At 42.9% G+C, this 15,401-nt stretch overlaps 1 protein-coding gene across 10 annotated transcripts in view; it reads left to right on the top strand.

Moving 5' to 3' along the window:
• sgip1a (SH3GL interacting endocytic adaptor 1a) overlaps nucleotides 1–15,401 on the top strand; it is a 172,336-nt gene that overhangs the window by 131,926 nt on the left and 25,009 nt on the right. For 7 of the 10 annotated variants that reach the window (XM_073063163.1, XM_073063167.1, XM_073063161.1 and 4 more), the window contains 2 exons: nucleotides 914–1,040; nucleotides 13,920–13,979. In XM_073063163.1, the coding sequence (XP_072919264.1) occupies nucleotides 914–1,040; nucleotides 13,920–13,979 (187 nt within the window). The remainder of the gene's footprint in view (nucleotides 1–913; nucleotides 1,041–13,919; nucleotides 13,980–15,401) is intronic. The other 3 variants (XM_073063168.1, XM_073063169.1, XM_073063162.1) reach the window with 1 other exon arrangement.

Genomic DNA, 15,401 nt, shown 5'->3' with positions numbered 1-15,401 from the left:
TAATCTCTTCCAAACCTGGAAACATTCTTTCCTGCTGGCATGATCTCGGGACCATTTCCAATTCTAATTGCTCTCAAACTGTAAGGAGTTTGTCTATTCTCCCTGCCACTGTATGGGTTTCCTCCAGGTGCTCTGGTTTCCTCCCACAGTCTATAGTCATATTGGTTGGTAGTTTAATTGGTCATTATAAATTGTCCTATAATTAAGCTAGGGTTAAATCAGGAGTTTGAATAAATAAATACATTAATAAATAATCAATAGTAATTGTCCTAAGCTCAGGGATTGAATTCCTTGTTTTCTCACTTTCTTTAACTTTTACCCCTCTTTCAGATTTTCCTCAGAACCAAGTTCTTCCACCAAATTGTTTGTTACCTATTCTAATACTTCATCTGTGTTTTGGTACTCAATCTTGAAGAGTACTCTTGGGACTTCTTACAATGCTAAAGACAGCAAACAAATAAAATTGGTTGTTGATATTGAATAAATAACCACGTGTATCATATATCAACATATTAACTTGTGGCAGGTTACCAGCGGCCCAAGTTTCCCTCAATTCACGGAAGAAATTACTGCCAAAAACTTTGCTGCTGATTCCTCTTCAGTGATTCCTTGCTCAAATAGAATATAATAGACAAAGACAAGAATGGATTTGTTTCTTGTGTCACGCAATCTCTCACTTCCTTGGCTCAGTCAAGTCTTGGGAGACATGCAACAATCAGAAGTACAGAAGTTATTACCTTCAAGATAGGAAACAGGAGAGAAAATTAATACAATTTTAAGCTGAGCACTTCAATGCTTTTACCTTGCATTTAAGGCAAATAAAATAAGTAATTTGCTACTTTTGAAATTTGTAATGATGATCTTTTACCTGATTAATTTCTAAGTAGTTTTATTATGTTTTGTGTTTTCACAGGCCAGGTCTTTTAGCCCTCCCATTCATTCCTCCAGTCCTCCACCAATAGCTCCTTTAGCTCGAGCAGAAAGCACTTCCTCCATATCTTCAACTAACTCGCTGAGTGCTGCCACCACCCCTACTGTCGGTAAAGTAGTATTCTTCGTCTTTCATTAAGTCAGTAAAGCAATAAAGGCTGAAATAAATGGCATTGTTTGAGTTCAAGAAATTCTTTTTGAATGTTTTTTTTTTCCCTGGGAATTTCCAGCACCTTCCATCTTTATTTCAATTTTCCACCATCTGCAGGATAGTTGGAGGGTTAAATTTATTCACTTTGGACTGACATGGGCATCGTTCGTCAATCCATGTCTCAATTCCCCATTCCACATATGGCACTCTGACTGACAAGGACCTATTGTGTGGAATGGTAAGAAATACGTTGGTACCGAACAGCTGGGCAGGGCATGCATGGCTACTTGCAAGTCCAATTCGTGTTGATTGACGGGATCAAGGAAGACTGTGTTGAAGGGTAGACTGATGGAGGCAAAGTGAACCTCAATGAGATGGCATCCTGAGAAACAATATATGCTGTATATTCCTGTACATTCTTCCTCCAGCTCCTTTTCTTCTTCATTAAAAGAGCTGCTACCTTCTCTGTCTTGACCTGCCAAAACTAGCGGCTTTCAGAGAACTATTCTGTTTAAGGGTGCCTTCAGATCTCTCAAGGCCCCTGAATCCCTTCAGCATGGTGATAGCTTCCTCTCTGGGTCTTTTGGTTGCCAGGTTGCCCAGCTTCATAGTCTTGTTGCATTGCAATGGCTATCAGCCAGGATTTAAGAGAATTTCTGAGAAGCCAGACTTTAAGCCTGCTTGGAGATCTGACAAGATCCAGGAAACAGACTGACATAAGACAGAGAATTATGAAAGCACACTAAAACTACTCTGCAGTGCTTAGGCCATTGAATGTTAAGGCAGCAAAATTCCTTCTTGTTGATGGGCAGTTCAGGATAACCTGGAGATATCTTGAGGACAGATGTGTGCAATCAATGACACCTTGCAATTGTGGGAAGCCAGGCTCCAAACCTGAGGACACATGTATGCTCAGTGGTCACATTTGTTGCAGAGTCAATGTGATGGCTACTCTAGAGAACATCTTCAGTAAGTCCCAGTAGGATCCCTAAACAAAGAGGTTGAGGTTAGTATTTATCAATACAACTACTGGTAAAACACAGGGCTCAGGTTCAGTGTTCTGAAGGTTTTGTTCCAATGCTCTACAAAGACTTAACCATCTAATATGCTTCCTGAGTATCCTCAGACTCTAATGTTTAAATGGTTCATAGTTCAAATTAAATTTATCATCAAAGTACATATATGATGTATGTACTTTTAGATGTTATGCTGAATCTCATATACAACCCTGAGATTCATTTTCTTGTGGGCGTACTCAATAAATCCAATATCCGTAATAGAAGCAATGAAAGACCACACCAACAGGGTGGGCAACCAGTGTGCATAAGACAACAATCGGGGCAAATATAAAAAGAAAGAAAAAGACATAATAATAATAAATAAGCAAAACAATACAGTATCGAGAACATGAGATGAAGTGTCCTTGAAGGTGAGTCCATAGGTTATCCATTGATGTGACAAATGAAGACGAGTGAAGTTATCCCCTCAGGTTCAGGAGCCTGATGGTTGAGGGGTAATAACTGTTCCTGCACCTGTTGGTGTGAGTCCTGAGGCTCCTGTACCTTCTACCTGATGGCAGCAGTGAGAAGAGAACACGACCTGGGTGGTGGGACTTCCTGATGATGGATGCTGCTTTCCTGCAATGCCACTCCATGTAGATGCACTCAGTGGTAAGGAGGGCTTTACTCATGATGGACTGAGCTGTATCCACTACTTTTCGTAGGATTTTCCATTCAAGGACATTGGTGTTTCCATACCAAGCTGTCAATATACTCTCCACAACACATTTATAGAAGTTTTTCAAAGTTTTAAATGTCATGCTGAATCTTCGCAAATTCCTAAGGAAGTAGAGATGCTGCTGTGCTTTCTTTATAAATGTCTGGGCCCAGGACAAGTCCTCTGCTCAAGGAAATCAGTCTCTGCCTGTAAATCCTGTTTCTCCTCCAGTAAGCTAGACCTCTTTTGTGACCCCCACACTTCATACAATGATAGGCAAGTGACACACATTCTGCTGGTTTCCATGGGTTTTTTCTGTTGTCCAAAACTGTCCTTGAGTCTCATAATATTATAGCATTGTCCACACATGCTTCTGTGGAAGTGCAGAACTGAAAAGTGCATTGAACAAGGGGACACTTTCAAAGTTTTGACAAGTGGTCAACAGACTTTACAAATGAAGCTTACTTTCCAGTAAACTTCGCTCCCAAGTTTCACTATCTCCCTTGTGACAGAGACACAAAAGACAGACGGACATACTTTATTGATCCCGAGGGAAATTGGGTTTTGTTACAGCCGCACCAACCAGGAACAGTGAAGAAATATAGCAATATAAAACCGTAAATAATAAAATAATGTTAAGTTAATCATGTCACACAGCTCAGCTCACACAGCTGAGAGGCTACAGTAATTTTGCCAGATATGCCAGTTATCTTTTCGGCCTATGTCCAACACTTCTGTGTCACCAATTTTCTCATTGGCAGGCCGACTCTGGACTCTATTTTTATCACACTTTATTAGTAAAAACTATGTTCAAATTTCTGAACCCACTCTCATGAGGAGATGTTATGCAAGGTATGATTTTTTTGTGTAAAATATGAAAGTCAAGGCTCAGCTTTAAAATAACAGCACCTGATCAATTTAACACGATCCCCACACCCACCTCTCTACCCACATTTTCAAAAATTCCAGCTCACCGGGGTCGATATTCCCTCCCCAGAGTTTCCGAGGGCAATGGTACAACACTGATATCTGCATTCACTTTGCTGTTGACACGTTGAGATCGAGATGAGGAGAATGTGATTTATAGCCAAAAAACTGTCATGAAAATGTACAACTGATTGAACAAGAATAATTTTTGTATTAGCCATTCTTTGAGTCCGTACAAAAGAGACATTAACATTTTGCTTGCTCCGTTGCTTCATTGTACTTTACTGTTACCATTCTACATTCTGTTCTGTTCTGTGTGATTCATTCCAGTTCTAAAAGTTTCCCTTCTGCAGTAATATAAATCTGGGCTCATTCCCTCTTGTCTTTTCATCTTCTGTCCACTAACAAGGATAACCCAGGGGTAGAAATCTACAATAAATGAATTTTATACTTGCAAACTTCATGATACTATTTTTGAGAAATGGGATTTTTTACTGTTTCTGATAATCAAACCCAGGTCACAATAGACAAGTGTTAAGAGAGAATACAGCTCCTTCAATTCTAATCCACTGGTGTAATTTACATAGAACATATAAAATAGTACAGCACATTACAGGCCCTTCAGCCCACAATGTTGTGCTGACCCTCAAACCCTGCCTCACATATAACCCCCCACCTTAAATTCCTCCATATACTTGTCTAGTAGTCTCTTAAACTTCACTAGTGTGTCTGCCTCCACCACTGACTCAGGCAGTGCATTCCACGCACCAACCACTCTCTGAGTGAAAAACCTTCCTCTAATATCCCCCTTGAACTTCCCTCCCCTTAACTTAAAGCTATGTCCTCTTGTACTGAGCAGTGGTGCCCTGGTGAAGAGGCGCTGGCTGTCCACTCTGTCCATTCCTCTTAATATCTTGTACACCTCTATTATGTCTCCTCTCATCCTCCTTCTCTCCAAAGAGTAAAGCCCTAGCTCCCTTAATCTCTGATCATAATCCATACTCTCTAAACCAGGCAGCATCCTGGTAAATCTCCTCTGTACCCTTTCCAATGCTTCCACATTCTTCCTATAGTGAGGCGACCAGAACTGGACACAGTGCTCCAAGTGTGGTCTAACTAAAGTTTTATAGAGCTGCATCATTACATCGCGTCTCTTAAACTCTATCCCTCGACTTATGAAAGCTAACACCCCATAAGCTTTCTTAACTACCCTATCTACCTGTGAGGCAACTTTCAGGGATCTGTGGACATGTACCTCCAGATCCCTCTGCTCCTCCACACTACCAAGTATCCTGTCATTTACTTTGTACTCTGTCTTGGAGTTTGTCCTTCCAAAGTGTACCACCTCACACTTCTCTGGGTTGAACTCCATCTGCCACTGCTCAGCCCACTTCTGCATCCTATCAATGTCTCTCTGCAATCTTCGACAATCCTCTACACTATCTTCAACACCACCAACCTTTGTGTCATCTGAAAACTTGCCAACCCACCCTTCTACCCCCACATCCAGGTCATTAATAAAAATCACGAAAAGTAGAGGTCCCAGAACAGATACTTGTGGGACACCACTAGTCACAACACTCCAATCTGAATGTACTCCCTCCACCACAACCCTCTGCCTTCTGCAGGCAAGCCAATTCTGAATCCACTTGGCCAAACTTCCCTGGATCCCATGCCTTCTGACTTTCTGAATAAGCCTACCATGTGGAACCTTGTCAAATGCCTTACTAAAATCCATGTAGATCACATCCACTGCACTACCCTCATCTATATGCCTGGTCACCTCCTCAAAGAACTCTATCAGGTTTGTTAGGCATGATCTGCCCTTCACAAAGCCGTGCTGACTGTCCCTGATCAGACCATGATTCTCTAAATGCCCATAGATCTTATCTCTAAGAATCTTTTCCAACAGCTTTCCCACCACAGACGTAAGGCTCACTGGTCTATAATTACCCAGACTATCCCTACTACCTTTTTTGAACAAGGGGACAACATTTACCTCCCTGCAATCCTCCGGTACCATTCCCGTGGACAACGAGGACATAAAGATCCTAGCCAGAAGCTCAGCAATCTCTTCCTTTGCCTCATGGAGCAGCCTGGGGAATATTCCGTCAGGTCCCGGGGACTTATCCATCCTAATGTATTTTAACAACTCCAACACCTCCTCTCCCTTAATATCAACATGTTCCAGAACATCAACCTCACTCGTATTGTCCTCACCATCATCAAGTTCCCTCTCATTGGTGAATACCAAAGAGAAGTATTCATTGAGGACCTCGCTCACTTCCACAGCCTCCAGGCACATCTTCCCATTTTTATCTCTAATCGGTCCTGCCTTTACCCCTGTCATCCTTTTGTTCTTCACATAATTGAAGAATGCCTTGGGGTTTTCCTTTACCCTACTCACCAAGGTCTTCTCATGACCCCTTCTTGCTCTTCTCAGCCCCTTCTTAAGCTCCTTTCTTGCTACCCTATATTCCTCAATAGACCCATCTAATCCTTGCTTCCTAAACCTCACGTATGCTGCCTTCTTCCACCTGACTAGATTTTCCAGCTCACTTGTCACCCATGGTTCCTTCACCCTACCATTCTTTATCTTCCTCACCGGGACAAATTTATCCCTGATATCCCTAAACATCGACCACATGTCCATAGTAAATTTCCCTGCAAAAACATCATCCCAATTCACACCTGCAAGTTCTAGCCTTATAGCCTCATAATTTGCCCTTCCCCAATTAAAAATTTTCCTGTCCTCTCTGATTCTATCCTTTTCCATGATAATGCTAAAGGTCAGGGAGCGGTTATCACTGTCCCCCAGATGCTCACCCCCTGACAGATCTGTGACCTGACCCAGTTCGTTATCTAATACTAGATCTAGTATGGCATTCCCCCTATTTCTTCTTCAGTTCTCCAGAAAATCCTGTGGACCTTCTAAAAAGATTCATCAGTTAGTTGTACAAAGTTCAAAGGAAATTTATAATCAAAATACATATATGTCACCGTATACAACCCTGAGATTCATTTCCTTGCTGGCATTCAGAGTAAATACAAAGAAACGTGATACAATGAGGCAGCATGGTAACGCAGTGGTTAGCACAATGCTTTACAGTATAGATGCAGGTTCAATTCCCAATTCTGTCTGTAAGGAGTTTGTACATTGTGAATGTATAGGTGTCTTCCAGGTGCTTCTGGTTTCCTCCCACATTCCAAAGATGTACCGGTTGGTAGGTTAATTGGACATTATCCTATGAGTAAGCCAGGATTAGATTGGGTGAATGCTGGGCAGCATGGCTTGAAAGGCTGGAAGGGCCTATCCCACAACACCAATATGTAAAAGATAACCAACTTTGCAAATACAAAAAGAGAACAAAATAATAATAAATAAATAGATAGCTAGATAGATAGACAAATAAATAAATAAATAAATAGGCAATTATTATCACGAATATGAGATGAAGGGTCCTTGGAGAGTTCATAGGTTGTGGAAACAGTTCAGTGATGGGGTGAGTGAACTTGAGTGAAATTATTTCCTCTGGTTCAAGATCCTGATGACTCATGAGTAATAACTATTCCTGAACCTGGTAGTGTGGGTCTTGGGGCACCTGACCCTCATTTCTGACTGAAGCAGTGAGCAGAGAGCATGAGCTGGAAGGTGGGGCCCTTGATGATGGATGCTGCTTTCCTGTGACACCACTCCATGCAGATCTGCTCAATGGCAGAGAATGCTTTATACTGGGCTGTATCCACTACTTTTTGTAAGCTTATCCATTCAAGGGCATTGGTGTTTCCATACCAGCTGTGTTGCTACTACTCAATATACTCACCAGCACACATCTATAGAAGTTTGACAAAGTTTTAGACGTCATACTGAGCCTATGCAGATTTCTGAGAAAGTAGAGGTGCTGCCATGCTTTCTTTGTAATGGCACTTACATGCTGGACCCAGGAGAGATCTTCTGAAATGATTACACCAAAGAATTTAAAGGTTCTGACTTGCTCCACCTCTGATCCCCAAGGAGAACTGGTTTACTCCTCCTGCAGTCAATAATCAGCTCCCTGGTGTTGCTGACGTTGAGTGAGAGGTTGTTGTTAAGGCACCACCCAGCCAGATTTTCAATTTCCTGCCTATATGCTGAATCAACACCTCTTTGTTTTGGCCAATGACAGTGGTGTCATCAGCAAACGTAAGTATGGCATATCGGACTTCTTTCTCCCCTCCCTCTACCTTCTTACTCTGACTTCATCCCTTCCTTTCCGGTCGTGATGAAGGGTCTTGGCCTGAAACGTCAACTCTTTACTCTTTTCTATAGAAGCTGCCTGGCCCTGCTGAATTCCTCTAGAATTCTGTGTGCGTTGCTTTGCATCTCCAGCAAATGCAGATTTTCTCTTGTTTGTGGTTCTACTACACTGCAAAGTCTCTTCAAGGGATGCCAACCCTGAAGAAGTTTAAATCTTCCCTTCCATAGGAGTTCAGTGATACTCCGTCTCACTGCTCCCCCTCTGTGATCTCTGCGGTCCTTTGACTCTTTGACCACGTGGTCATTCAGACCCACTACTACAGCCTGGGAACATGTCTTCACCACCCTCTTGTGCCACATGGCTTCCAGATCTGGTTCAAGCTTCTGGATTTGGACCCTAGGTACTCACATTCAATTGGCTGGTTCTCCCACCACGTACTACATGCCATGCTTTCCGCCATGAGGAGGTACCCGGGCTCCCTGTCCCAGTCGTTGCCACAACTCCGGGATTCTCTCTCTGCCATCTGCAATGGACGTCTGATACTGTATCATCTGCTGGATCCATACTTTCGGTTCTTCACCTTTCTCACGTCCAGCAAGGATCAGAAGGTCACCCGTCTGAACATTGCAGAACCCACCATCTCCAATGCTGGCAGCCAAGGACATCCCCAGACCATGATCCCTGCAGCTGACCTCGTTACCATCAGGTGGCCCCAGATTACGAATTTCTCCAGACCAATCCCCAACCCCGACGTCTCTGGACACCTCTATTCTGGTGACTCTAACATCGCCAACACCCGGTTCCAAAGCTCCCGAGCAGATTCAGAACCCTGATTCCACTGCCATCGATGCAGGCTCCAACAACCCTGGTCACCTTCCACTTGCTTGTTGCTCAACCTCTAACTCCAACTCCAGCCTGGACCAACAGCATCTCCAGGTTGAGCCTTTACACGCTACTGTTTAAACACCAGCCTCCCTTCACCCCGCCACCACTCTGCTCTCTCAGAGCTTCCATCTCCCTCCCACCCCATCTTTTCTGAACACCCCAACCCTCAGACAATACCAACCCTCTTCTTCCTCCCCTCTGAGCCCAGCTCCCATCCATGCTGGGTGTTCACTGTTCCCACTGACTTTCCCCTCTCTGAGACAGACTGTTCTGTCCTCAGTAAGGGCCGAAACTTTGTCACCCTGTGCCTGCCATGATGCTGAGCTCTTCTGCCTGCTCTGAATCTTCTTATTGCTAACTGTCAATGAGACATCAACTGTCTCAACTTTACCAGTGCTCTCTCCATTTCTAACCTCGCTCCTTCTAAATGCACTGCTCCCCACTCTCTCCACATCAATCCTAACTTCACCTGCATATAAGGAGGGTTCTATCGTCATCTGACCACTAATCTCGGACACCTGCTCTTACTTATCCTCAAACAGGACCAGGTCATCGGCTCCCATGACATCACCAACCTCATAAACTCTGGAGTTTTCCCATCCACTGCCACCAACCTCACAGTTCCCTTACCCAGTATCTCCCACTTCTACCTTCTACCCAAGATCCATAAATCTGCCTGTCCAAGGTAGACCCACTGTTTCTGCTTCTTCCTGCCCCACTGAACATATATCTGTATACCTTGTCTTTGTTCTATTCCCCTGGTTCAGTCCTTTCCTACCTAAATACATCTGCAATACTTCACACACTCTTGATCTTCTCAATTACTTCAAATTCTCTACCCCAGTCATCTTATTTTCACTATGGATGTCCAGTCCTTATACACCTCCAACCCCCATCAGGAGGGCCTTAAAGCTCTGCACTTCTTTCTGGACAACAGATCCAACCAGTTCCCCTCCACTCTCTTCCTTCTGGTGGAATTGGTCCTCATTCTCAATAATTTCTCCTTTAGCTCTTCCCACTTCCACCAAACCAAAGGTGTAGCCATAGGCTCTCACATGGGTCCCAGCTATGCTTGCCTTTTTGTCAGCTACGTGGAACAGTCCATGATCTAAGCCTTCACTGGTACCTCTCCCAAAATCTTCCTTCACTACATTGGTGCTGCTTCCTGCACCCATGTTGAACTCGTCAACTTCATCAACTTTGCCTCCAACTTCCAGTCTGCCCTCAAAAATACTTGGTCCATTTCCATCATCTCCCTCCCATTTCTCAATCTCTCTTCTTCATCTCTGGAGACAGTCTATCTACTGATATCTTTTATAAACCCACTTATTCTCACAGGTACCTGGACCATATCTCTTCTCACCCAGTCACATGTAAAAATGCCAACCCCTTTTCTTAGTTCCTCTGTCTCCACTGCATCTGCTCAGAGGATGAGACTTTTCATTCAAAAACAAATGAGATGTCCTTCTTCAAAGAAGGGGCCTTTCCTTCCTCCACCATCAACACTGCCCTCACCCACATCTCTTCCATTTTGTGCATGTCTGTCCTCACCCCATTCTCCTGCCACCCTGCCAGGGATAAGGTTCCTTGTCCTAACCTACCACCCCACCAGCCTCCGTAACTTCTACCATCCCCAACTGGATCCTACCACCAAGCACATTTTTCCTTCCCCCACATTTTATGCAGAGATTGTTCCCTACGCAACTCCCTTGTCCATTTGTCCCTCCCCACTGATCTCCCTCCTGGCACTTATCCTTACAAGTGGAACAAGTGCTACACCTGTCCCTACACCTCCTCCCTCACTACCATTCAGGGTCCTAAACAGTCCTTCCAGCTGAGATGACAGTTCACCTCTGGGTTATCTTCTGTGTTCAGTGCTCCGGGTGTGGCCTCCTATATATTAGTGAGACCCAGCGTAGAATAGGAGACCAGTTCTATGAGCACCTACGTTGCATCCACCAGATAAAGCAGGATTCCCCGTCACCAATTTCAATTCCACTTCTCATTCCTGTTCCAACATGTCAGTCAATGGCTTCCTCTACTGCCGTGATCAGACCACACTCAGGTTGGAGGAGCAACACCTTATATTCCATCTGGATAGCCTCCAATTCTGATGGCATGAACATCGATTTATCGAACTTCTGGTAACTCTCCACCTCCATTCCTGTTTACCTCTCTCACCTTATATCCTTGCGTGCCCATCACCTCCCTCTGGTCCTCCTCCCCCTTCCACTGTTTTCTATCCTTTCCTATCAGATTCCCCTTCTCCAGCCCTTTATATCTTTCACCAATCAACTTCCCAGCTCTTTATTTCACCCCTCCCCCTCCCCTCTTGGTTTCACCCATCACCCACCACCTTGTAGTTCCCCTCCTCCCACCTTCTTACTCAGATTTATCCTCTTCCTTTCCAGTCCTGAGGAAGGGTCTCGACTTGAAACATCGACTGCTTACTCTTTTCCACAGATGTTCCCTGGCCTTCTGAGTTCCTCCAGCATTTTGTGTGTGTTGCTTAGGAGTTATAGGGAGGCAGTCACCCCTAGGTTGCAGGAGGCAGATAAATGGGTCAGGAGAGGAAAGGAAGATGGGCAGCCAGTACAGAGTACCCCTGTGACCGATCCCTCATTAATGAGTGTACCGTTTTGGATACTGTTGAGGGACACAACATGCCTGGCCTGCTGAGTTGCTCCAGCATTTTGTGCGTGTTGCTTGTATCTGCAACATGTGAAGATTTTCTCATGTTTATGATCAACATGGCATTGGAGCTGAGCTTAGCTTTACAGTCATAACTATAACATGAGTAGAGCAGGATGCTAAGCATGCACCCTTGTGGTGCACCTGTGATTGTGGAGGAGATGTAATTACCAATCCGAACTGACCGGAGTCTGCAAATCAGGACATCAATGATCCTTTTACACAAGGAAGTATTGAGGCGTAGGTCTTGAAGCTTATTGATCAGTTTACAGAAGAGGATAGTATTGAATGCCAAGCTGTTGTCAATGAAGGGCAACTTTATGTATGAATGCTCACTGTCCAGATGTTCCATGAGCGAGCAAACAGCAAATGAAATGGCATCTGCTGTTGTCCTTTGGTGATGGTAATCACTCCTCAGGCAGAATTTGATATTTTTCATCACCACCCTCTCAAACGCTCCATCACAGTGGATGTAAGTGCTACTGGATGACAGTCATTGAGGCAGGTTACCACATTCTTCTAAGGCACCCCTATAATTGAAGCCTGCTTGAAGCAGGTGAGTACCAGAGACTGCTGAAGCAAGAGGTTAAAGATGAACACTTCAGGCAGTTGATCATCGCAGGTTTTTAGTATTCAGCCAGGTACCTTGGCAGGGCCAAATGCTTTCAAAAGGTTCACCCTCCTGAAGGATGCTCTCACGTCAGCCTCACAGACTGAAATCATAGTGTCATTGGGGCTGCGGGTGTTCAGGAAGGTTCCCCCATGTTCTGATGGTCAAAGCGAACATGAAAGGCATTGAGCTCAGCTGGCAGCAAAACCTATGTCACTTGGTTTCACTTTGTAGGAGGCGATAGTACTCAAGCCCTGCCATGGCTGTCGAGCAGCTTTCAGTGAGTCAAGTTAGGACACCATGGTAGCCTAACAACAAGCATGACACTACTACAGCTTGGGGCAAAGTTCAGAGTTCAATTCCAATGTCACCTGTAAGGAGTCTGTACGTCCTCCCCATGGAAAGCATGGGTTTTCTCTGGATGCTCGGGTTTTCTCTCACAGTCCAAAGATGTACCAGTTAGTAGGTTAATTGGCCATTGTAGATTGTCCTGTGATGAGGCTAGGGTTAGTCAGGGTGGTAGGCACTAAGGGCCGGAAGATCCTATTGCATGCTGAATCTTAGTAAATAAATAATAGCTTGATCCAGAATTGCCACTTCACATGTGATATGGCTTTCTGGAGGTCGTACCAGAGCCTTTTGTATTTTACTTGGTCACCAGACCTGAACACCACTGAACTGGGCCTTAGCATCTTGTGGATTTCATGGTTCATCCTTGACTTCAGGTTGGAGAAGAACTGGAATGATTTTGTGGGGACACACTCGTCTAGAACTGCTTTTGTAAAGTTGTGACAACCGCGTAATCAAAGCTGTCTCTTTCATGGGTCATAATTGAACAAAAGTATGTATCAGAGTAGGAGAATAAATTACATGAGATATTTTTAGACTGATTTCACAGAATTAAAAGTAAACAGAATTGCCTGCAGCTTGCTTGACAAGTAACTGATGTAGAGTGGGTTTGGAGTTCCAGGCCATGTTGTACTCTCTGTTAAAGTCAGTGCAGCATAATATTGGATGGACAGAGAAATATGCAATGCATGTGATCCCATCAGCTTTCCAATGGTTAATTTGGTGAGAATTGTCCTTGTATTCAAGAGTATGCAATGGAGCAGAAAATAGGGTTCATTAGACTAACAGTTAAGTTAAGCTCTTTAAATTATCTGCACTGTGTCAGATTGTAGCATCAGGATTCCATTCACAGTTACATGACTATCAGGGATAAGAGCAGAATTAGGCCATTTAGCACATCGAGTCGGTTCTACTATTCCATTTTAGCTGATTCATTATCCCTCTCAACCCCTTCTTCTGCCTTCTCCCTGTAACCTTGACACCCTGATCCATCAATAAACTCTACTTTAAATATACCCAATGACTTGGCCTCCACAACTGTTTGTAGTAACGAATTCCACAAGCTCACTACCAACTGGCTAAAGAAATTCCTCCTCATCTCTGTTCTAAATGGGACTCCTTACAGCCTGTTTTGCAGATTATAGGTTTCAAATAGTAAAGGCAGTCCAAATAACCAAAGTAATCCCGTGGTGACTCTTAGATCAGAATTGAGCTGAGATACTCACAAAGAACTTAAAAACAATCTTATCGATGCAATAACTTTTTTGACGCTCTCCTCCTTGTACAATGATGGTGCTTTAATTGCCCCATTCTGGTTTCTCCATACGTTAAGAGTAACGGACTTTCTGTGTGACTCACCCTGTACCCTTCTCTCTCCCTTGCCTTCAATCCTCCCCTCCCACTTCATCTCCTAACCACTCAGAGAATGATCAACCCTCCTTGGTATGGTTTGATAGAGGAAAGTTTTATTTGACTTTTGATGGTAAGTAACATACAGATTTTGTAAATTTGCATTTCCTTTTTGGTTTCCCTTTTTCTGGGCAAGCGGTGTATTTGTTCCTGTACATTAACCATTCTTGAGTGTAATTCATAAACTAATCACCCTTTCATTTCTGCTAACAGTGCTTAATCATGACTTTTCTTTGGTGCATTGTATTGAATGCTTGGAGTTTTCAATATTCTTCTGTGAAATACTTAAACATATTCAACAAATAAATCATGATAAAAGTTAATTATATAATTGTTCTGCCAATACTTATATCAATAGGACTGGTAGACTAGTTTGCCTGTTCTAAAGCTTAAATCCATCTGGCTGTACATAAACTTAATTAATATTTACAAATATATTTCCCTTTCTTTTCATCTCTAGTTATTAGTTAATATATTATTATTGAAATTAACGTGATTCAGCCCAGAGATGATGTCATTTCATAATAGGCTAATTTTTTAACTAACCCAGAGCCTCAGAAACCAGAAGTGTCAGGAAACTGTAGGTACGGTCATGAAAGACAGTAAAACAACAGGCTCACTCCATGGCTTTCTAATATGCAGAACAGACAGATCTCACAAAACTGTCTGTGTATATTGGAGAATGTTTCAGGGTCAATATTACTCTAATTTAGGGGTTCCAAACCTTTACCATGCCATAGACCAATACTCTTTAGCAAAGGGGTCCATGGACCCCAGGTTGGGAATTCCTGCTCTAATTATATCTTTTAACTGTGGAATTTTATGCAAGGTCTATTTAAGATCTACTGTGTCTTATTTTACCTTGCTTTCTCCCATCCCATTGAATCTGAGACCAAGGGTAATTCTGTTGTCAATACCTAATCCAAGTGCCCAGCATTGTTGACAAACCCTTCATTTGCCTGCTAGCACACAGTGAAATCTCTTGTCTTTGGATGGACAGTAATGATCTGGAAAAATAATCTCAGCAGTTTTGTTTTATGGAAATCCTTCCTTAACTCTATGTTCTGAGGTCTGAGATTAGACTTCTCAGCACAGGTTATAAAGATTGGGCCTTCATTATGATGGTTAATGTAATTCAGTATTTTACTGGTCAACTACCGGCATGGCTCATAACACAATTCTTATTTTGCTCAGAGTATCCATTCCATTTTTCAGACTTGTTTCCCCTTCAAAGTCAGATAAAATATTTGTCAAGTCAACACATACAATATTACGATACTTCCTGCTGGATTTTAATTTTGATTAATGGAGGAAAAGCAACGAGTTGTAATTATCATGGAAAGAGTTGTAATTAGATAATTTATAGATTGTTTCCCTAAATGGAATTTTCTTTATAAAATTATGAAATGTTTAAATATAGAATATACATGGTAAAACAAATTAATGAAATAAACAAAATTTTTAAGATTTACAAATTAATATTCTGGAAGCTAAT

The sequence above is a fragment of the Hemitrygon akajei genome, chromosome 12 (assembly GCF_048418815.1).
Source record: "Hemitrygon akajei chromosome 12, sHemAka1.3, whole genome shotgun sequence".
Taxonomy (NCBI): domain Eukaryota; kingdom Metazoa; phylum Chordata; class Chondrichthyes; order Myliobatiformes; family Dasyatidae; genus Hemitrygon; species Hemitrygon akajei.
Note: the sequence above shows the minus strand (reverse complement) of the source record. Positions and strands in the feature narration are given on the sequence as shown.